Source organism: Gopherus evgoodei, unplaced genomic scaffold (genome assembly GCF_007399415.2).
Source record: "Gopherus evgoodei ecotype Sinaloan lineage unplaced genomic scaffold, rGopEvg1_v1.p scaffold_57_arrow_ctg1, whole genome shotgun sequence".
NCBI classification, from domain to species: Eukaryota; Metazoa; Chordata; order Testudines; family Testudinidae; genus Gopherus; species Gopherus evgoodei.
The window spans coordinates 895279-916347 of record NW_022060078.1 but is presented as its reverse complement, the minus strand read 5'-3'; the positions used below and the strand labels follow the sequence as shown (position 1 = coordinate 916347).

At 70.0% G+C, this 21069-nt stretch overlaps 1 protein-coding gene across 8 annotated transcripts in view; it reads left to right on the top strand.

Annotated features, from left to right (window-relative positions):
• HUWE1 (HECT, UBA and WWE domain containing E3 ubiquitin protein ligase 1) overlaps window positions 1–21069 on the top strand; it is a 56993-nt gene that overhangs the window by 19963 nt on the left and 15961 nt on the right. For 6 of the 8 annotated variants that reach the window (XM_030547352.1, XM_030547349.1, XM_030547350.1 and 3 more), the window contains 27 exons: window positions 86–355; window positions 491–643; window positions 1342–1469; window positions 4320–4401; window positions 5412–5588; window positions 5666–5825; window positions 6024–6382; window positions 7346–7541; window positions 7712–7879; window positions 7971–8116; window positions 8465–8531; window positions 8795–9009; window positions 9890–10101; window positions 10599–10781; window positions 11238–11410; window positions 13844–13989; window positions 14077–14152; window positions 14606–14704; window positions 15055–15188; window positions 15848–16019; window positions 16222–16450; window positions 16597–16775; window positions 16853–16942; window positions 17017–17171; window positions 18380–18425; window positions 20343–20609; window positions 20763–21003. In XM_030547352.1, coding sequence (XP_030403212.1) covers window positions 86–355; window positions 491–643; window positions 1342–1469; window positions 4320–4401; window positions 5412–5588; window positions 5666–5825; window positions 6024–6382; window positions 7346–7541; window positions 7712–7879; window positions 7971–8116; window positions 8465–8531; window positions 8795–9009; window positions 9890–10101; window positions 10599–10781; window positions 11238–11410; window positions 13844–13989; window positions 14077–14152; window positions 14606–14704; window positions 15055–15188; window positions 15848–16019; window positions 16222–16450; window positions 16597–16775; window positions 16853–16942; window positions 17017–17171; window positions 18380–18425; window positions 20343–20609; window positions 20763–21003 — 4523 coding nt within the window. Of the gene's footprint in view, window positions 1–85; window positions 356–490; window positions 644–1341; window positions 1470–4319; window positions 4402–5411; window positions 5589–5665; window positions 5826–6023; window positions 6383–7345; window positions 7542–7711; window positions 7880–7970; window positions 8117–8306; window positions 8373–8464; window positions 8532–8794; window positions 9010–9889; window positions 10102–10598; window positions 10782–11237; window positions 11411–13843; window positions 13990–14076; window positions 14153–14605; window positions 14705–15054; window positions 15189–15847; window positions 16020–16221; window positions 16451–16596; window positions 16776–16852; window positions 16943–17016; window positions 17172–18379; window positions 18426–20342; window positions 20610–20762; window positions 21004–21069 lie in introns of all 8 variants that reach the window. The other 2 variants (XM_030547348.1, XM_030547347.1) reach the window with 2 other exon arrangements.

Genomic DNA, 21069 nt, shown 5'->3' with positions numbered 1-21069 from the left:
TGCGGCAGGTGGGGGATCCAGTGGCGGGTGGGGGGGATCGGCCGGCCGGGCAGATCTCACCCCGTGCCCCCCACGCCTGGTGCAGGAGGCAGCCTGCCGGAAGGAGGAAGAGGACCGCAAGGCGCGGGAGAAGCAGGAGGAGGAGGAGGCCAAGTGCCTGGAGAAGTTCGAGGACGCGCAGCCGCTGGACCCGGCCGAGCTGCACGGCTTCACGGACGCCATGTTGCCCGGCTGCTCCCAGCTGCTGGACGAGCTGCCGGACACCGTGTACCGCGTCTGCGACCTCATCATGACGGCCATCAAGCGCAACGGCGCCCCCTACCGCGACACCATCCTCAAGCAAGTGGTCAAGCAGGTGAGCACCCCGGGCAGACTGCAGGCAGCTGTCCCAGGCCTGGCACCCATGGGTGGGGTGGGGCTGGGTCACTCAGGGGACCATGGGGCCTGGGCCCCAGCGACTGACGCTTGCCTGTCTCCCCTCCCTGCCCAGGTGTGGGAAGCGGCCGACGTGCTCATCAAGGCAGCCCTGCCCCTCACCACCAGCGACACCAAGACGGTCTCGGAGTGGATCAGCCAGATGGCCACACTGCCCCAGGCTGCCAACCTGGCCACCCGCATCCTGCTGCTCACCCTGCTCTTCGAGGTGAGGCGACCGGGCCGGGGGAGAACCCAAGAGTCCTGGCTCCCAGCCTCTCCCTGCTCTAACCACTAGACCCCACTGCCCTCCCAGAGCCGGGGAGAGAGCCCAGGAGTCCTGGCTCCCAGCCTCTCCCTGCTCTAACCACTAGACACCACTGCCCTCCCAGAGCCGGGGAGAGAACCCAGGAGTCCTGGCTCCCAGCCCCCCCTTTCCTACATGCCTGACTCCCGAGTAGGGGAGGTGTCTCCACTCATCCAGGGCTGACCCCGTGGCCTCCAGCCACCTCAGAATGAGCCCCTGGGCTCTGGTCCTCCGGCTCTTCCCCCCCCCCCATGCTCTGCCCAGCAGACCCCACTGACCCCGGCTCCCTTTGCGCGGCCAGCCTGGCTGGTGCATTACCCTCTGCGCAGGAAGCCTGTGGGGTAGCACAGCCCAGCGCCAACTGCCCTCTTTCTGGGGCCTGGTGTCCGGGGGCTGGTTTGTCGTCGCTTCGGGGGCAGCTCGGCCCGTCCTGTGCAGCTGGGGAACACTCCTCAGTGCCTGCGGTGCAAAATAGCGGGGAAACTGAGGCACACTTGGGCTTCCTAAATTGAGCACAGACCATTCAAAGTGGGGCTTGTCCCCTCCAGCAGGGGGTGATGCTGTCCTGGGGGGGCGGGGCTTCTCTGGTGGCTCCGCCCCACATCTCGTTCCCCCTGCAGGAGCTGAAGCTGCCGTGTGCCCGTGTGGTGGAGTCGAGCGGTGTCCTTGACGTGCTGATCAAACTGCTGGAGGTGGTGCAGCCCTGCCTGCAGGCCGCCAAGGAGCAGAAGGAGGTGCAGACCCCCAAGTAAGGGCCCAGGGGATGCCCTCAGCCGCCCCACATCTGGGGTGAACAGGGGATGGGGTCCCTGGGGGACTGACCTGGGCTGTTGCTTAGACCCTGTGAAAGCACACCCCCTAGGCGACAGGCCCCATTCCCCACCCCCCCGAGCCAGCCAGGCCCTGCCCTGGGGCCGGATGGGAGCCGGCGCCTCCTAGAGGGGACAGGCCCTGTGCCCCATTCCCCACCCCCTGAGCCAGCCAGTCCCTGCCCTGGGGCCGGATGGGAGCCAGCACCCCCCAGAGGGGACAGGCCCTGTGCCCCATTCCCAGCCCCCCTGAGCCAGCCAGTCCCTGCCCTGGGGCCGGATGGGAGCCAGTGCCCCCTAGAGGGGAAAGGCGCCTGCCCCATCCCCTGCCCCCCCGAGCCAGCCAGTCCCTGCCCTGGGGCCGGATGGGAGCCGGCGCCTCCTAGAGGGGACAGGCCCTGTGCCCCATTCCCCACCCCCCGAGCCAGCCAGTCCCTGCCCTGGGGCCGGATGGGAGTCAGCACCCCCTAGAGGGGACAGGCCCCGTGCCCCATTCCCCACCCCCCGAGCCAGCCAGGCCCTGCCCTGGGGCCGGATGGGAGTCAGCACCCCCTAGAGGGGACAGGCCCTGTGCCCCATTCCCCACCCCCTGAGCCAGCCAGTCCCTGCCCTGGGGCCGGATGGGAGTCAGCACCCCCTAGAGGGGACAGGCCCCGTGCCCCATTCCCCACCCCCCGAGCCAGCCAGGCCCTGCCCTGGGGCCGAATGGGAGCCGGCGCCTCCTAGAGGGGACAGGCCCTGTGCCCCATTCCCCACCCCCTGAGCCAGCCAGTCCCTGCCCTGGGGCCGGATGGGAGCCGGTGCCCCCTAGAGGGGACAGGCCCTGTGCCCCATTCCCCACCCCCTGAGCCAGCCAGTCCCTGCCCTGGGGCCGGATGGGAGTCAGCACCCCCTAGAGGGGACAGGCCCCTGCCTCATTCCCTCCTCCCCCTCCCCCGGCCCCGAGCCAGCCAGTCGCCACCTTGGGGCCTTGGGGGAGCCGGTGCCCCCTAGACGGGACAGGCCCCGTGCCCCATTCCCCACCCCCTGAGCCAGCCAGTCCCTGCCCTGGGGCCAAATGGGAGCCGGCGCCTCCTAGAGGGGACAGGCCCTGTGCCCCATTCCCCACCCCCTGAGCCAGCCAGTCCCTGCCCTGGGGCCGGATGGGAGTCAGCACCCCCTAGAGGGGACAGGCCCCTGCCTCATTCCCTCCTCCCCCTCCCCCGGCCCCGAGCCAGCCAGTCGCCACCTTGGGGGAGCCGGTGCCCCCTAGAGGGGACAGGCCCCGTGCCCCATTCCCCACCCCCTGAGCCAGCCAGTCCCTGCCCTGGGGCCGGATGGGAGTCAGCACCCCCTAGAGGGGACAGGCCCCTGCCTCATTCCCTCCTCCCCCTCCCCCGGCCCCGAGCCAGCCAGTCGCCGCCTTGGGGCCTTGGGGGAGCCGGTGCCCCCTAGACGGGACAGGCCCTGTGCCCCATTCCCCACCCCCTGAGCCAGCCAGTCCCTGCCCTGGGGCCGGATGGGAGCCGGCGCCTCCTAGAGGGGACAGGCCCCGTGCCCCATTCCCCACCCCCTGAGCCAGCCAGTCCCTGCCCTGGGGCCGGATGGGAGCCGGCGCCTCCTAGAGGGGACAGGCCCTGTGCCCCATTCCCCACCCCCCGAGCCAGCCAGTCCCTGCCCTGGGGCCGGATGGGAGCCGGCGCCTCCTAGAGGGGACAGGCCCTGTGCCCCATTCCCCACCCCCTGAGCCAGCCAGTCCCTGCCCTGGGGCCGGATGGGAGTCAGCACCCCCTAGAGGGGACAGGCCCTGTGCCCCATTCCCCACCCCCTGAGCCAGCCAGTCGCTGCCCTGGGGCCGGATGGGAGTCAGCACCCCCTAGAGGGGACAGGCCCCTGCCTCATTCCCTCCTCCCCCTCACCCGGCCCCGAGCCAGCCAGTCGCCACCTTGGGGGAGCCGGTGCCCCCTAGACGGGACAGGCCCCGTGCCCCATTCCCCACCCCCTGAGCCAGCCAGTCCCTGCCCTGGGGCCGATGGGAGCCGGTACCCCATAGATGGGAGAGGCTCTGTGCCCCATTCCCCACCCCCTGAGCCAGCCAGTCCCCGCCCTGGGGCTGGATGGGAGCCGGCGCCTCCTAGAGGGGACAGGCCCCGTGCCCCATTCCCCACCCCGTGAGCCAGCCAGTCCCTGCCCTGGGGCCGGATGGGAGCCGGCGCCTCCTAGAGGGGACAGGCCCTGTGCCCCATTCCCCACCCCCTGAGCCAGCCAGTCCCCGCCCTGGGGCCGGATGGGAGCCGGTGCCCCCTAGACGGGACAGGCCCCGTGCCCCATTCCCCACCCCCTGACCCAGCCAGTCCCTGCCCTGGGGCCGGATGGGAGCCGGCGCCTCCTAGAGGGGACAGGCCCCGTGCCCCATTCCCCACCCCGTGAGCCAGCCAGTCGCTGCCCTGGGGCCGGATGGGAGTCAGCACCCCCTAGAGGGGACAGGCCCCTGCCTCATTCCCTCCTCCCCCTCCCCCGGCCCCAAGCCAGCCAGTCGCCGCCTTGGGGCCTTGGGGGAGCCGGTGCCCCCTAGACGGGACAGGCCCCGTGCCCCATTCCCCACCCCCTGAGCCAGCCAGTCCCTGCCCTGGGGCTGGATGGGAGCCGGCACCCCCTAGATGGGACAGGCCCCGTGCCCCATTCCCCACCCCGTGAGCCAGCCAGTCCCTGCCCTGGGGCCGGATGGGAGCTGGCACCCCCCCAGAGGGGAAGAGCCCCGACCCCGTCATTGTTCTGTGGGACTGACTGCCCTTCCCTCCCTGCCCCAGGTGGATCACGCCAGTGCTGCTGCTCATTGACTTCTACGAGAAGACGGCCATCTCGTCCAAGAGACGAGCCCAGATGAACAAGGTACCGGCCTTGCGAGGCCTCGTCAGCCTGTCCAGGGGGATCTGTGCCCCCGTCACCTCCCGCTCCGCTCGGCCGCCGGGCAAGGAGAGTCCCCAGTTGGAAAGGCCGAGGGATCGAGGGGGATCCGGGTGGCAAGGGGAGAGCAGGTCAGGGGAGCTGGGGATCCGGAGGTAGTGGGTGGGGGTATCCGGGCAGGGCGGGGAGCGCAGGCTGAGAGTGGCGGGGGATCCGGGCGCGGAGCAGGGGGTGGCTGGTGGTGGGGAGAGCAGGTCAGGGGAGCTGGGGATCCGGAGGTAGTGGGTGGGGGTATCCGGGCAGGGCGGGGAGCGCAGGCTGAGAGTGGCGGGGGATCCGGGCGCGGAGCAGGGGTGGCTGGTGGTGGGGAGAGCCGGCCAGGGGAGCTGGGGATCCGGGTGGTGGGGGAGCGCAGGCCGGGAGTGGGGGTGGCTGGTGGTGGGGAGAGCCGGCCAGGGGAGCTGGGGATCCGGGTGGTGGGGGAGCGCAGGTAGGGGGTGGGGGTATCTGGGCGGGGAGCGCAGGCTGGGAGTGGGAGGGGATCCGGGCAGGGAGGGACTGGGAGCGCAGGCTGGAAGTGGGGCTGGCTGATGGTGGGGAGAGCCGGCCAGGGGAGCTGGGGATCCGGGTGGTGGGGGAGCGCAGGCCGGGAGTGGGGGTGGCTGGTGGTGGGGAGAGCCGGCCAGGGGAGCTGGGGATCCGGGTGGTGGGGGAGCGCAGGCCGGGAGTGGGGCTGGCTGGTGGTGGGGAGAGCCGGCCAGGGGAGCTGGGGATCCGGGTGGTGGGGGAGTGCAGGCCGGGAGTGGGGGTGGCTGGTGGTGGGGATCCGGGTGGTGGGGAGCGCAGGCCGGGAGTGGGGCTGGCTGGTGGTGGGGAGAGCCGGCCAGGGGAGCGGCTGGGGAGAGCTGGCCTGGAGGGGGAGCGGGGAAGGGCCCCCGCAACAGGAGAGGCAGGGCCCGGGCCCCCCACAGTCCTCTGGGTTCTCTGCCCCCCAGTATCTCCAGGCCAACGGGAACAACTGGCGCTGGTTTGACGACCGCTCCGGCCGCTGGTGCAGCTACAGCGCCAGCAACAACAGCACCATCGACACGGCCTGGAAGGCGGGCGAGACCAGCGTGCGCTTCACCGCCGGCCGTCGGCGCTACACGGTGCAGTTCACCACCATGGTGCAGGTACGGAGCCGAGCTCCCGGGGGCGGGGGCAGCCCGGTCGCCCCGAGCAGGCGCTGACCCCCCCCTTCCCCTGCCAGGTGAATGAGGAGACAGGCAATCGGCGCCCGGTGATGCTGACGCTGCTGCGGGTGCCCCGGCTCGGGAAGGGAGCCAAGGAGGGCAATGGGCAGGAGGTGGAGAAGACCCTGGAGGAGGCCAAAGAAACAGAGGGCAAAGCCAAGGAGGAGAAAGCAAATGGTACGTGGCTCGGGCTGGCGGGGGGCTGCAGGCCGAGTGAGGGGAGGCCAGGGCTGGGCTGGTATGGGGCGCGCTATGGGTCGGGAGTGAGGGGCACCGGGGGGGCGGCTGCGGGTCGGGAGTGAGGGGCACGGGGGCGCGGCTGCGGGTTGGGAGTGAGGGGCAGCTGCTATCCCCAATGTGCTCTGCCCCCCCCAGAGGCCCCAGTGCCCGCGGAGCCCCTGCCCCCCGAGAAGGAGGCAGCCCCCGAGGAGCCGAAGGCGGCCGAGATCCTGATCGAGGGGCTGACGGAGGAGATGGTGACGGTGCTGATCCGGGCCTGCGTGAGCATGCTGGGGGTGCCAGTGGACCCCGACACGCTGCACGCCACCCTGCGCCTCTGCCTGCGCCTGACACGCCACCACAAGTACGCCCTGATGTTCGCCGAGCTCCGCAGCACCCGTGTGATCCTCAGCCTGACCCAGAGCTCCGGCTTCAACGGCTTCACGCCCCTCGTCACCCTGCTCTTCCGGCACGTCATCGAGGAGCCCTGCACCCTGCGCCACACCATGGAGAAGGTGGGTGCCACCGGCCTCGCCCCGGGAGATGGTGGGTGCTTCCGGGCCGGGTTCCTAGGCTGTGGATGGTGGGTGCCCTTGGCCTCGCCCCTGTGACTCCGTGGGCCCTTGGTGCACACCGGGGAGAAGGTGGGTGCCACCGGCCTCGCCCCGGGAGATGGTGGATGCTTCCGGGCCGGGTTCCTAGGCTGTGGATGGTGGGTGCCGCTGGCCTCACCCCTGTGACTCCGTGGGCCCTTGGTGCACACCGGGGAGAAGGTGGGTGCCACCGGCCTCGCCCCAGGAGATGGTGGGTGCTTCCGGGCCGGGTTCCTAGGCTGTGGATGGTGGGTGCCCCTGGCCTCACCCCTGTGACTCCGTGGGCCCTTGGTGCACACCGGGGGGAAGGTGGGTGCCACCGGCCTCGCCCCGGGAGATGGTGGGTGTTTCCGGGCCGGGTTCCTAGGCTGTGGATGGTGGGTGCCCTTGGCCTCGCCCCTGTGACTCCGTGGGCCCTTGGTGCACACCGGGGAGAAGGTGGGTGCCACCGGCCTCGCCCCGGGAGATGGTGGGTGCTTCCGGGCCGGGTTCCTAGGCTGTGGATGGTGGGTGCCCCTGGCCTCGCCCCTGTGACTCCGTGGGCCCTTGGTACACACCGGGGAGAAGGTGGGTGCCACCGGCCTCGCCCCGGGAGATGGTGGGTGCTTCCGGGCCGGGTTCCTAGGCTGTGGATGGTGGGTGCCCCTGGCCTCACCCCTGTGACTCCGTGGGCCCTTGGTGCACACCGGGGGGAAGGTGGGTGCCACCGGCCTCGCCCCGGGAGATGGTGGGTGCTTCCGGGCCGGGTTCCTAGGCTGTGGATGGTGGGTGCCCTTGGCCTCGCCCCTGTGACTCCGTGGGCCCTTGGTGCACACCGGGGAGAAGGTGGGTGCTGCTGGGCGCCGCCTCCCTCCCCGTTGCATTGTGGCCTGCTCCTCCCCACAGGTTGTGCGCTCGGCGGCCACGAGCGGCGCGGGCAGCACCACCTCCGGGGTGGTGTCGGGCAGCCTGGGCTCCCGCGAGATCAACTACATCCTGCGCGTGCTGGGCCCAGCCGCTTGCCGCAACCCCGAGATCTTCACCGAGGTGGCCAACGGCTGCATCCGCATCGCCCTGCCCGCCCCCCGCGGCTCGGGGACCGGTAAGTGGGGCACAGAGACCCCCTGGCTCCCCCTGCCCAGACCAGGCAGGTCTGGGAGCCAGGACGCCTGGGTTCTCTCCCTGGCTCTGGATGGGGAGTGGAGTGGGTTCACTGGGTGAGAGGCCGGACTCCTGGGTTCTATTTTGCTTCCCTTTCTCTCCCCTTGGGAGCATCGGACGACGAGTTCGAGAACCTGCGGATTAAGGGCCCCAATGCGGTGCAACTGGTGAAGACGACGCCAGTGAAGCCATCCGCCCTGCCCGTCATCCCCGACCCCATCAAGGAGGTGATCTATGACATGCTGAATGCGCTGGCCGCCTACCACGCCCCCGACGAAGGTAACTCACCACCCCCACCCCCACCCCCTAGAGCCCCCAGGCTCCCTGTGCACCACCGGAGCCGCGTCTCACCTGCCCCCCCTCTCCACAGCTGAGAAGAGCGAGGCCAAGCCGGGCTCGGCCAGCCAGGAGGTGAGCCAGCTGCTGTCGGACGTGGGCGACGACGTGTACCAGCAGTACCGCTCCCTCACCCGCCAAGGCAGTGACTTCGACTCGCAGAGCGGCTTCGCCATCACCGTGAGTCCGGCCATGCCGGGGCGGGGCAGGGAGCTGGGGGATGGGGGGGGGCGACGACATACGCCAGCAGTACCGCTCCCTCACCCGCCAAGGCAGTGACTTCGACTCGCAGAGCGGCTTCGCCATCACCGTGAGTCCGGCCATGCCGGGGCGGGGCGGGGAGCTGGGGCGGGGGGGCGATGACGTGTACCAGCAGTACCGCTCCCTCACCCGCCAAGGCAGTGACTTCGACTCGCAGAGCGGCTTCGCCATCACCGTGAGTCCGGCCGCGCCGGGGCGGGGCAGGGAGCCGGGGGGGGCGCCCCACACTGAGGGGACTTGGTGCTGACCGACCCTCTCCTTTCCCAGGCCCAGGTGTTTGGCGCAGACGGAGCAGCCGCCGAGACACCGCCATCTGGGACCCCCCAGGGAGAAGGTAAGAGTGACTCCCTGGGCTAGGGGACCCCCTGTGTACCAGTACTGCCAGGGGTCCCCAGGATCCCTCCCCCAGCCAGGGTGGGGCACCCCTGGGTACCCCCCTCTGCTGCCCCCAACAGCCGGCACAGGGCACACACAGGGACCCCCTCGGCTGTTCCCCAGTAGCTGGCGCAGGACACCTTTGGGCATCTGCTGGCACCGGGTTCCCAGGGGACCCCATTCTGTGCACCCCACACCTAACCCATCTCCCCCCGCCCGCAGCCTCTACCCCTGAGGAGTCGCGGGAGGGCCGGAAGGACAAGGAGGGAGACAAGGCGACGGAGGAGGGCAAGCAGAAGGCCAAGGGCAGCAAGCCGCTCATGCCCACCTCCACCATCCTGCGCCTGCTGGCCGAGCTGGTGCGCTCCTATGTGGGCATCGCCGCGCTCATCGCCAACTACAGCTACACCGTGGGCCAGTCCGAGCTCATCAAGGAGGTGAGGGGCAGCCTGGACCCCTGGGTTCTCTGCCTGGCTCTGGGAGGGGAGTGAGGGCTGGTGGTTAGAGCAGGGGGCTGGCAGCCTGGACCCCTGGGTTCTCTGCCTGGCTCTGGGAGGGGAGTGAGGGCTGGTGGTTAGAGCAGGGGGCTGGCAGCCTGGACCCCTGGGTTCTCTGCCTGGCTCTGGGAGGGGAGTGGGGGCGGGTGGGTTAGAGCAGGGGGCTGGGACACAGGACCCCTGGGTTCTCTGCCTGGCTCTGGGAGGGGAGTGAGGGCTGGTGGTTAGAGCAGGGGGCTAGGAGCCAGGACTCCTGGGTTCTCTGCCTGGCTCTGGGAGGGGAGTGGGGGCTGGTGGGTTAGAGCAGTGGGGGCTGGGAGCCAGGACTCCTGGGTTCTCTGCCTGGCTCTGGGAGGGGAGTGGGGGCTGGTGGGTTAGAACAGGGGGGCTGGGAGCCTGGACCCCTGGGTTCTCTGCCTGGCTCTGGGAGGGGAGTGGGGGCTGGTGTGTTAGAACAGGGGGGGCTGGGAGCCAGGACTCCTGGGTTCTCTGCCTGGCTCTGGGAGGGGAGTGGGGGCTGGTGGGTTAGAACAGGGGGCTGGCAGCCTGGACCCCTGGGTTCTCTGCCTGGCTCTGGGAGGGGAGTGGGGGCTGGTGGGTTAGAACAGGGGGCTGGCAGCCTGGACCCCTGGGTTCTCTGCCTGGCTCTGGGAGGGGAGTGGGGGCGGGTGGGTTAGAGCAGGGGGGGCTGGGAGCCAGGACTCCTGGGTTCTCCCCTGGCTCTGGGAGGGGAGTGGGGGCAGGTGGGTTAGAGCTAGGAGAGGGTGGGATTCTGGGGCATGGCATGGGGACCCACTCACCCCTCCCCATGTCCCGGCAGGACTGCAGTGTGTTGGCCTTTGTCCTGGACCATCTGCTGCCCCACACCCAGAATGCAGAAGACAAGGACACCCCCGCGCTGGCCCGTCTCTTCCTCGCCAGCCTGGCTGCAGCAGGCAGCGGCACGGATGCCCAGGTGGCGCTGGTGAACGAGGTGAAGGCTGCATTGAGCCGGGCATTGGCCATGGCAGAGAGCACGGAGAAACATGCCAGGTGACTGGGGGCTGGCAGCCCTGGGGTCACTGCCTGGCTTTGGGCGGAGGGTGGGGGTCAGGAATCAGGGCTCCAGGACCTGGTAAAGGCCGTGGCTCCCGGGATGACACAGTGGCTCCCAAATCCCCTCTTCAGGTTTCTAGCCCTGGTGGTTGGGGAGAAAATCTTAAAAAGACGACGCTGCCGGAGTGTGCCGAGAGCCTGAACCAGTCGCTTGGGGGTGGGGAGGATGCAGCTCCAAGGGGTGTCAAGTCCCATGTTGGGAGCTCTGGGCGATTGGTGCTTTGCCAGCAGCAACCCACTGAGGGGCAGGGGTCCATGTGGCAGGAGAACAGTCCCGCCGTGGCTGTTGGGAAGAATATATCAGGGTATCCCACCGCTCTCACCAGCACCTCTCTGGGGGTGATCTCCCAGTGCAGACACCGGTGCCTGTCTGGGTGTGTGAGGGGGTCCCACAGTAGGGTGGCGCGGCGCTGATTCCTCCTCTCCCTCCCCAGGCTGCAGGCCGTGATGTGCATCATCAGCACCATCATGGAGTCCTGCCCCTCCACCTCCAGCTTCTACAGCAGCGCAGCCGCCAAGACGCAGCACAATGGCATGAACAACATCATCCGCCTCTTCCTCAAGAAGGGGCTGGTCAGTGACCTGGCGCGGGTCCCCCACAGCCTCGACCTCTCCAGGTGCGCCTGGGGCTCGGCGCCAGGATGCCTGGGTTCTCTCCGCAGCTCTGGGAGCGGGGTGGGGGCTGGTGGTTAGAGCAGGGGGGCTGGGAGCCAGGACTGCTGGGTTCTCTCTGCCGCTCTGGGAGGGGAGCAGGGGCTGGTGGTTAGAGCAGGAGGGCTGGGAGCCAGGACTCCTGGGTTCTCTCCACGGCTCTGGGAGCGGGGTGGGGGCTGGTGGTTAGAGCAGGGGGGCTGGGAGCCAGGACTGCTGGGTTCTCTCCGCAGCTCTGAGAGGGGAGCAGGGACTGGTGGTTAGAGCAGGAGGGCTGGGAGCCAGGACTCCTGGGTTCTCTCCGCGGCTCTGGGAGCGGGGTGGGGGCTGGTGGTTAGAGCAGGGGGGCTGGGAGCCAGGACTCCTGGGTTCTCTCTGGCTCTGGGAGGGGAGTGGGGGCTGATGGGGACTCTGCCCTGCAGCCCCAACATGGCCAACACAGTGAACGCGGCGCTGAAGCCCCTGGAGACGCTGTCGCGCATCGTCAACCAGCCCAGCAGCCTCTTTGGCAGCAAGAGCACGGCCAGCAAGAGCAAAGCAGAGGGCGAGGCACAGGGCGCTGCCCGCGACGCCAACAGCAACCAGCAGGACGTGGGTACGTGGGGCCAGGATCCCTCACCCACAGCCTGACAGCCCCCGCTGCCGCGCTCCGTCCTCTCGCCCGCAACCTGCTGCCGTCCCCCGGCCTGCTGCCTCCCACCGCCCGTCTCCCCTGCTGCCGGGATCCCTCCCCTCACCCGCAGCCTGTGTCCCCCGGCCTGGTGCCTCGCACCGCCCGTCTCCCCCACTGCCGGGATCCCTCCCCTTGCCCACAGCCTGTCGCCCGGCCCGCTGCCTCGCACCGCCCATCTCCCCCGCTGCCGGGATCCCTCCCCTCGCCCGCAGCCTGTGTCCCCCGGCCTGGTGCCTCGCACCGCCCGTCTCCCCCACTGCCGGGATCCGTCCTCTCGCCCGCAGCCTGTGTCCCCCGGCCTGGTGCCTCGCACCACCCGTCTCCCCCACTGCCGGGATCCGTCCTCTCGCCCGCAGCCTGTGTCCCCCGGCCTGCTGCCACCTGTCTCCCCCGCTGCCGGGATCCCTCCCCTCGCCCGCAGCCTGTGTCTCCCGGCCTGCTGCCTCGCACCGCCGGGATCCCTCCTCTCGCCCGCAGCCTGTGTCCCCCGGCCCGCTGCCTCGCACCGCCGGGATCCCCCGCTGCCGGGATCCCTCCTCTCGCCCGCAGCCTGTGTCCCCCGGCCTGCTGCCGCCCGTCTCCCCCGCTGCCGGGATCCCTCCTTTCGCCCGCAGCCTGTGTCTCCCGGCCTGCTGCCTCGCACCGCCGGGATCCCTCCTCTCGCCCGCAGCCTGTGTCCCCCGGCCTGCTGCCGCCCGTCTCCCCCACTGCCGGGATCCCTCCTCTCGCCCGCAGCCTGTGTCCCCCGGCCTGCTGCCTCGCACCGCCGGGATCCCCCGCTGCCGGGATCCCTCCTTTCGCCCGCAGCCTGTGTCTCCCGGCCTGCTGCCTCGCACCGCCGGGATCCCTCCTCTCGCCCGCAGCCTGTGTCCCCCGGCCTGGTGCCTCGCACCGCCCGTCTCCCCCGCTGCCGGGATCCCTCCTCTCACCCGCAGCCTGTGTCCCCCGGCCTGCTGCCACCTGTCTCCCCCGCTGCCGGGATCCCTCCTCTCACCCGCAGCCTGTGTCTCCCGGCCTGCTGCCTCGCACCGCCCGTCTCCCCTGCTGCCGGGATCCCTCCTCTCGCCTGCAGCCTGTGTCCCCCGGCCTGCTGCCTCGCACCGCCGGGATCCCTCCTCTCGCCCGCAGCCTGTGTCTCCTGGCCTGCTGCCTCGCACCGCCGGGATCCCTCTCTCGCCCGCAGCCTGTGTCCCCCCGGCCTGCTGCCTCGCACCGCCCGTCTCCCCCGCTGCCGGGATCCCTCCTCTCACCCGCAGCCTGTGTCCCCCGGCCTGCTGCCACCTGTCTCCCCCGCTGCCGGGATCCCTCCCCTCGCCCGCAGCCTGTGTCTCCCGGCCTGCTGCCTCGCACCGCCGGGATCCCTCCTCTCGCCCGCAGCCTGTGTCCCCCGGCCTGCTGCCGCCCGTCTCCCCCGCTGCCGGGATCCCTCCTCTCACCCGCAGCCTGTGTCCCCCGGCCTGCTGCCTCGCACCAGCCATCTACCCCGCTGCCGGGATCCCTCCCCTCGCCCGCAGCCTGTGTCCCCCGGCCTGGTGCCTCGCACCGCCCGTCTCCCCCGCTGCCGGGATCCCTCCTCTCACCCGCAGCCTGTGTCCCCCGGCCTGCTGCCTCGCACCGCCGGGATCCCTCCTCTCGCCCTCAGCCTGTGTCTCCCGGCCTGCTGCCTCGCACCGCCCGTCTCCCCCGCTGCCGGGATCCCTCCTCTCGCCCGCAGCCTGTGTCTCCCGGCCTGCTGCCGCCCGTCTCCCCCGCTGCCGGGATCCCTCCTCTCGCCCTCAGCCTGTGTCTCCCGGCCTGCTGCCTCCCACCGCCCGTCTCCCCCGCTGCCGGGATCCCTCCTCTCGCCCGCAGCCTGTGTCTCCCGGCCTGCTGCCTCGCACCGCCGGGATCCCTCCTCTCGCCCGCAGCCTGTGTCCCCCGGCCTGCTGCCTCGCACCGCCGGGATCCCTCCTCTCGCCCGCAGCCTGTGTCCCCCGGCCTGCTGCCTCGCACCGCCGGGATCCCTCCTCTCGCCCGCAGCCTGTGTCCCCCGGCCTGCTGCCTCGCACCGCCGGGATCCCTCCCCTCGCCCGCAGCCTGTGTCCCCCAGCCTGCTGCCGCCCGTCTCCCCTGCTGCCAGGCTCCCTCTCCTCCCCTTGCCCGCAGCCTGTGTTCCCCCACCCCCAGCCTGCTGCCACCCACCTCCCCTGCTGTTGGGATCCCTCCCCTCACCCACAGCCTGTGCATCCCCGGCCTGCTGCCACCCGCCTCCCCCGCTGCCAGGTTCCCTCTCCGATTTCCCCCCTGCTGCCCCCTTGCCTGCACCCCGGAAGTTCCCCATCAGCGGGCCGTCTCCTGATCACTCTGTTCCCCCAGGGGAGCCGGGTGAGGCAGGTGCCCAGGAGGACCACGACGCGGGCCAGGCGGAGGTGGCGGATGGCGACATCATGGACGGGGAGGCGGAGGGCGACGCAGTGGTGATCACTGGGCAGCCCGAGGTGCTCAGCACTCAGGAGATGCAGGTGAGGGGCCGGCCAGGGAGCTGGGGGGGCCAGGATGGGGAATCGCAACCGGCCTGGCCCCCACCCACCACCCCGCTGCCCCCGCAGGTGGAGAACGAGCTGGAGGACCTGATAGACGAGCTGCTGGAACGGGATGGCGGCCCCGGGAATAGCACCATCATCGGTGAGGGAGAGGACTGGGGGGCAGGCACCGAGGGCGTGTGCTGGGTCTTAGGGGGTGGGGGGGGACTACTGGGGCACAGCCTAGGGGAGGGGGCTGGGGGCGAAGCAGGACCTGGCAGGTTACATGCTGCTCTGGGAGCCAGGACTCCTGGGTTCTTTCCCTGGCTCTGGGAGGGGAGTGAGGGCTAGTGGTTGGAGTGGGCGGGGCTGGGAGCCAGGACTCCTGGGTTCCCTCCGTAGCTCTGGGAGGGGAGTGGGGGCAGGACCTGTGCTCTGGTATGGTGGGGGGACAGAAGGCCCATGTTGAGGGGGATCTTGGTCAGGAGCCTGCGGGGGATGGGGCGAACTCACTTGCCGTCACCCCCCTTCCCTGCCTCGCCCCTGTGGCCCTGGAGCCAGGCCTGTGCGTGTGGCTGCCTGCGGGGGCCCCGCTCACCCCATCTCTCCCCCACAGTGAGCCGCAGTGGGGAGGACGATGCCCCAGAGGACGTGCTGATGGACGAGGCCCCCTCCAACCTGAGCCAGGGCTCCACACTCCAGGCCAACCGGGAAGGTAAAGGTTAACCTGGGACACTGCCCCCAGTGGCCAGGGTGGGGCGCTGCAGGGGAGACCTGAAGCTGAGCCCTGCAGCTGGAAAGACATTGGATGTGTGTGCGGAGAGAAGCCCGGACGCCTGGGTTCTCTCCCGGCTCTGGGAGGGCAGTGGGGGCTGCTGGTTAGCGCTGATGAGGCTGGGAGTCAGGACTCCTGGGTTCTCTCCCGGCTCTGGGAGGGGAGGGGGGCTGGTGGGTCGGAGCAGGGGGGCTGGGAGCCTGGACTCCTAGGTTCTCCCCGGCTCTGGGAGGGGAGTGGGGGCTGGTGAAGGGCAGGGCTGACCCGTGGCCCCCCTGTACTGTCCCCAGACTCGATGAACATCCTGGACCCCGAAGACGAGGAGGAGCACACACAGGAGGAAGACAGCAGCGGCAGTAATGAGGATGAGGATGACAGTCAGGATGAGGAGGAGGAGGAAGAGGAGGAAGACGAAGATGATCAAGTGAGGCGGGGGCCAGCAGCTGGCATCACCCCTGACTCTGAGAGGGGAGTGGGGTCTAGTGGTTATAGGCAGGACTCCTGGGTTCTTTCATAGCCTCGATCTCTGCAGGTGCGCCCGGGGGTTGGAGAAGGGGGCTGGGTACCAGGATGCCTGGGTTCTCTCCCTGGTTCTCAGGGGGGCTAATGGGTAGAGCAGGGGGCTGGGAGCCAGGATGCCTGGGTCCTCTCCCAGCTCTGAGGGGGAGGGCAGTGGGGGCTGGACTGGGCTCCAGGACTCCAGGGTCCTCTTCCGGCTCTGGGAGGGGAGTGGGGGCTAGTGGTTAGAGCAGGGGGAGCTGGGCTCCAGGATTCCAGGGTCCTCTCCCGGCTCTGGGAGGGGAGTGGGGGCTGGGCTCCAGGACTGGGGCACTCTCCCGGCTCTGGGAGGGGAGTGGGCTCCAGGACTCTGGGGTCCTCTCCCGGCTCTGGGAGGGGAGTGGGCTCCAGGACTCTGGGGTCCTCTCCCGGCTCTGGGAGGGGAGTGGGGGCTGGGCTCCAGGACTGGGGTCCTCTCCCGGCTCTGGGAGGGGAGTGGGCTCCAGGACTCCGGGGTCCTCTCCCGGCTGGGATGGGGGCGGGCGGGCTCTGGGGGCCGGCTGTGAGCGGGCTGTGTGCCGGCAGGACGATGAGGAGGGCGAGGAGGGGGAGGAGGAGGAGGAGGACGACGACGGCTCGGAGATGGAGCTGGACGAGGATTACCCCGACATGAACGCCTCGCCTCTGGTGCGCTTCGAGCGCTTCGACCGCGAGGACGACCTCATCATCGAATTCGACAACATGTTCTCCAGCGCCAGTAAGGGGAGCGGGGGGGTCCCCAGGTGGTCAGGGCTGGGTGGGGCCGGGCCCCAAGTTCTCAGCCCTGGAGCGTGAGGCCAATCCCTGCCAACCCCCGAGCCCCATGGTGCTCTCCAGGGGCTCTCTGTGGCCCTGGGCTAGCCTGGCCTGGATAGGGCTAGCCCAGGGAGCTGCTAACCTCTCTCCTCCTCCCCCCCCAGCGGATATCCCCCCCTCCCCAGGAAACATCCCGGCCACCCACCCGCTCATGGTGCGGCACGCGGACCACGGCTCCCTGACACTCGGCAGCGGCTCCTCCACCACCCGCCTGGCCCAGGGCATAGGGCGGAGCCAGCGGACGCTGCGCCAGCTGACGGCCAACACAGGCCACACCATCCATGTGCACTACCCCGGCACGCGGCAGCCCAACCCCCCGCTCATCCTGCAGAGGTGAGACACGCTAGCTCCCGCCTGGCTGGGGACCCAGCCGCCCTCCCTGTGTGCTGTTGTGTGCGGCTGTTCCCCACCTACTCCGCCCCAGAGGTGGCCGCATTTCGGTGCCAGGGAAGTACCCTGACGGCACCCCCTCCCCTCAGGTTGCTGGGTCCCTCGGCCGCAGCCGACATCCTCCAGCTAAGTAGCAGCCTCCCGCTGCAGAGCCGGGGCCGCGCCCGCCTCCTGGTGGGGAACGACGACGTCCACATCATCGCCCGCTCCGACGACGAGCTGCTGGATGACTTCTTCCATGACCAGAGCACAGCCACCAGCCAAGCAGGCGAGTGCTGGGGGCCTGGCCCTTGAGGGGTCTCTGGCTCTGAGCCAGCCTCCTTACCCTCCCTCTTCCCTCCACAGGGACCCTCTCCAGCATCCCCACCGCCCTGACGCGCTGGACTGAGGAGTGCAAGGTGCTGGACGCAGAGAGCATGCACGACTGCGTCTCAGGTGAGCCTTGTGGCCTTCACCCCCACCCCGCCTGCCGGCCCAGCCCCCTGACTCCCGCTCTGCTCCCCCCGCAGTGGTGAAGGTTCCCATCGTTAACCACCTGGAGGCGCTGCGGGACGAGGAGCTGGAGGAGCGCCGGGAGAAGCGCCGCAAGCAGCTGGCCGAGGAGGAGGCCAAAGCCACGGACAAAGCCAAGGAGGAGAAGGACGGGAAGGAGCAGAGTGCCCAGGTGGGGAGCTGCCACTGAGCTCACCTGGCCTTTGAAGGCTTACAGGGCTGGTGGGGAACTAGTCACACCCCTCCCGAGCCCTGCCCTTCCCCCATGGCTGGTGGGGCCCAGGGCTCAGACCCCTCAGACTCATTGGATCCACGGCGATGGCTGGAGAGCAGAGCTAACCTGCGGCTGGGTGGCAGCCAGCGCCCCCTAGAGGGGACAGGCCCCGGGCCCCGTTCCCCGCCCCCATGACCAGCCAGTCCCCACCCTGGGCTGGATCAAAGCCAATACCCCCTTAGGGCCCCTTTCCCTGCCCCCCAGCCAGCCAGTCCCCACCCTGGGCTGGATCAAAGCCAATACCCCCTTAGGGCCCCTTTCCCTGCCCCCCAGCCAGCCAGTCCCCACCCTGGGCTGGATCAAAGCCAACGCCCCCTAGAGGGGACAGGCCCCGGGCCCCATTCCCTTTCCCCTCCGAGCCAGCCAGTCCCCACCCTGGGCTGGATCAAAGCCAATACCCCCTTAGGGCCCCTTTCCCTGCCCCCCAGCCAGCCAGTCCCCACCCTGAGCTGGATCAAAGCCAATGCCCCCTAGAGGGGACAGGCCCCATTCCCTGCCCCCCAGCCAGCCAGTCCCCACCCTGGGCTGGATCAAAGCCAACGCCCCTTAGAGGGGACAGGCCCCGGGCCCCATTCCCTGCCCCCTCCGAGCCAGCCAGTCCCCACCCTGAGCTGGATCAAAGCCAACGCCCCTTAGAGGGGACAGGCCCCATTCCCTGCCCCCCAGCCAGCCAGTCCCCACCCTGAGCTGGATCAAAGCCAATACCCCCTTAGGGCCCCTTTCCCTGCCCCCCAGCCAGCCAGTCCCCACCCTGGGCTGGATCAAAGCCAATGCCCCCTACAGGGGACAGGCCCCTTTCCCTGTCCCCCAGCCAGCCAGTCCCCACCCTGGGCTGGATCATAGCCAGCACCCCCTAGAGGGGACAGGCCCTGGGCCCCATTCCCTACCCCTCTGAGCCAGCCAGTCCTCACCCTGGGCTGGATCTTAGCCAGTGACCCCTAGCAGGGACGGGCCACATGCCCCGTTCCCTGCCGCCCTGAGCCACCCGATGCCCTCTAGGGGGTCCAGGCTGCATGCCCCATTCCCTGCCCCTATAGCCAGCGGCCCCCAGGGGGTCCAGGCCGCATGCCCCTCTAACTCCATTCTGTCCCTCTCTTGCTTTCCAGGGGGCGGTGCCCACACCTAACACCGCCACCGAGCAGTCTCTCTCAGGTAACTGCCCCGCCCATCATCCCCACTTGCCCCTCGGTCCCAGGCCGGGCCCAGCAGCGCCCCGAGGCCCTGGGGGATGAGGTAGTAGATTGTATAGTTTTAGGGTCACACCCGGTCTCGGAGATAACTATACAGTCTACTGTCTTTCCCGCGGGGTCACCCTCAGCACTGCCAGCAGGAGCCAGGAACCGCCGTCTGCCCCAGCTCGGGGGGGGAGCCAGGACGCCTGGGTTCTCTCCCGGCTCTGGAAGGGGAGTGGGGGCTAGTGGCTAGAGCGGGGGGGGGCTGGGAGCCAGGACTCCTGGGTTCTCTCCCCAGCTCTGGGAGGGGAGCGGGGGCTGGTGGTTAGAGCAGGGGGGGCTGTGGGTGCCAGGACTCCTGGGTTCTCATGGCTCTGGGAGGGGAGTGGGGGCTAGTGGCTAGAGAGGGGGCTGGGTGCCAGGACTCCTGGGTTCTCTCATGGCTCTGGGAGCAGGTGGGGGAATGGAGTGCAGTGGATAGAGCATTAGGGGCCCAGGACTCCTGGGTTCTCTCATGGCTCATGGTGGGAGCACAGGGGTCCCGCCCTTTCCCCCAGTCATGGGTCTTTGTAGGACTATGAAACAAGCTGTCTGTGCATCCTGCCAAGCCGTATGTGAGAGATGTGGGGCAACAGGAGGGCTCGGGGGGGTGGATCCAGCCACCGCAGCGGGTGGGTGTCACATGGGGGGAGGGGCACGTCGGGAGGCCCCCAGGCTCGATCCAGCCCCCGCAGCGAGTGGGTGTCAGATGAGGGGCGTCAGGAGGCCCCCGGGGTGGATCCAGCCCCTGCAGCAGGTGGGTGTCAGATGGGGGGGCAACATCAGGAGGCCCCCGGGGTGGATCTAGCCCCCGCAGCGGGTGGGTGTCAGATGAGGGGCGTCAGGAGGGATCCACCCTGCAGCGAGTGGGTGTCAGATGGGGGGTAGTGTCGGGAGACCCCCGAGATGGATCCAGCCCCCCACAGCGGGTGGGTGTGAGATGGGGGGAGGGGCACATCGGGAGGCCCCCAGGGTGGATCCAGCCCCCGCAGCGAGTGGGTGTCAGATGGGGGGGTGTCAGGAGGGCCCCGGGGATGGATCCAGCCCCTGCAGCGGGTGGGTGTCAGATGGGGGAGAGGGGGTGGGAGGCCCCTGCAAGTGGATCCAGCCCCCGCAGTGGGTGGGTGTCAGATGGGGGAGGGCGGCAGGAGGCCCACGGGGGTGGATTCAGCGCCCCGCAGCGGGTGGGTGTCAGATGGGGGGTGTCAGGAGGCCCCTGGGGGTGGATTCAGCCCCCCACAGCGGGTGGATGTCAGATGGGGGGCGTCAGGAGGCCCCTAGGGGTGGATTCAGCCCCCCGCAGCGGGTGGGTGTCAGATGGGGGAGGGCGGTAGGAGGCCCCCGGGGTTGGATTCAGCCCCGCACAGCGGGTGGATGTCAGATGGGGCCCGTCAGGAGGCCCCCAGGGGTGGATTCAGCCCCCCACAGCGGGTGGATGTCAGATGGGGGGCGTCAGGAGGCCCCTAGGGGTGGATTCAGCCCCCCGTAGCGGGTGGGTGTCAGATGGGGGAGGGGGGGCGAGAGGCCCCCGGGGTGGATTCAGCCCCCCGCAGCGGGTGGGTGTCAGATGGGGGGCGGCAGGAGGCCCCCAGGGTGGACCCAGCCCCCGCCAGGATGAGGTAGTACGTTGTATTGTTGTGGGGTCGGGATTCGTGCCCCAGTCAGAGATAACGATACAACTTACTACTTTCCCCAGCGCCGGGCCCTCGCCGGCAGGAGGAGGAGCCTGGTGGGCCGGAAGTCAGGACTCCTGGGTTCTCTCCCAGCTGCTGCGGGGGGAGCGGGGCTCAAGGTGGGGAGGGTGCGGCATGGCCTGGGTGTGGGGTGTCCCATCTAAGCCCCATCTCACCCACCCCAGATGCAGCTGGGCGGACTGACGGTTTCCCCGCCGCCCCGCCCGCTGCCGAGGGCCCCTCTGTCGGCCCCAAGCAGACGCTGGTCACCCTGGAGACCCCGCAGCCGGCAGCGGCAGGTGGGGAGCTGCCCCCGGAGCTCGCCGGGCAGCCCAGCACCGAGGCCTCGCGCCAGCTGCTGGTGCCAGCCGAGCAGGAGGACTCGGGGCCGGGTAGGCCCAGTGCCGACGCAGAGGCCACCCAGATGGAGCTGTCGCCTGCCCCCACCATCAGTAAGTGGGGGGGATTGCAGGGGCTGGGAGCCAGGACGCCTGGTTCTGTCCTGGCTGGGTCACTGGCTGACCTTGGGAAGGCATCCTTCCCCTCTCTGCCTCAGTTTCCCCTCTGGGATCCCCTTGACCTCCCCATCCCCGTTTCTTCCCCAGCCTCGCTGTCCCCAGAGAGGGCAGAGGACTCGGATGCCCTGACGGCCGTTAGCAGCCAGCTGGAGGGCTCGCCCATGGACACCTGCAGCCTGGAGGAGGGCGTTGGGGGGGGCACCATGCCTGGCGGGGCGGAGCAGCCTCTTGCCCATGGTGCCCCCGGGGCTGAGCCAGCCCAGCAGTGCCCCGAGGGCCAGGCCGGTGGCGACAACCTGGCCGATGCCAGCCAGCAAGGGGAGGACAGGTATGGGGCAGGGTGTGCAGCGGGTGGGGATCAGGGTGTGAGGATCTGGCTTGGGATGGGACTCAC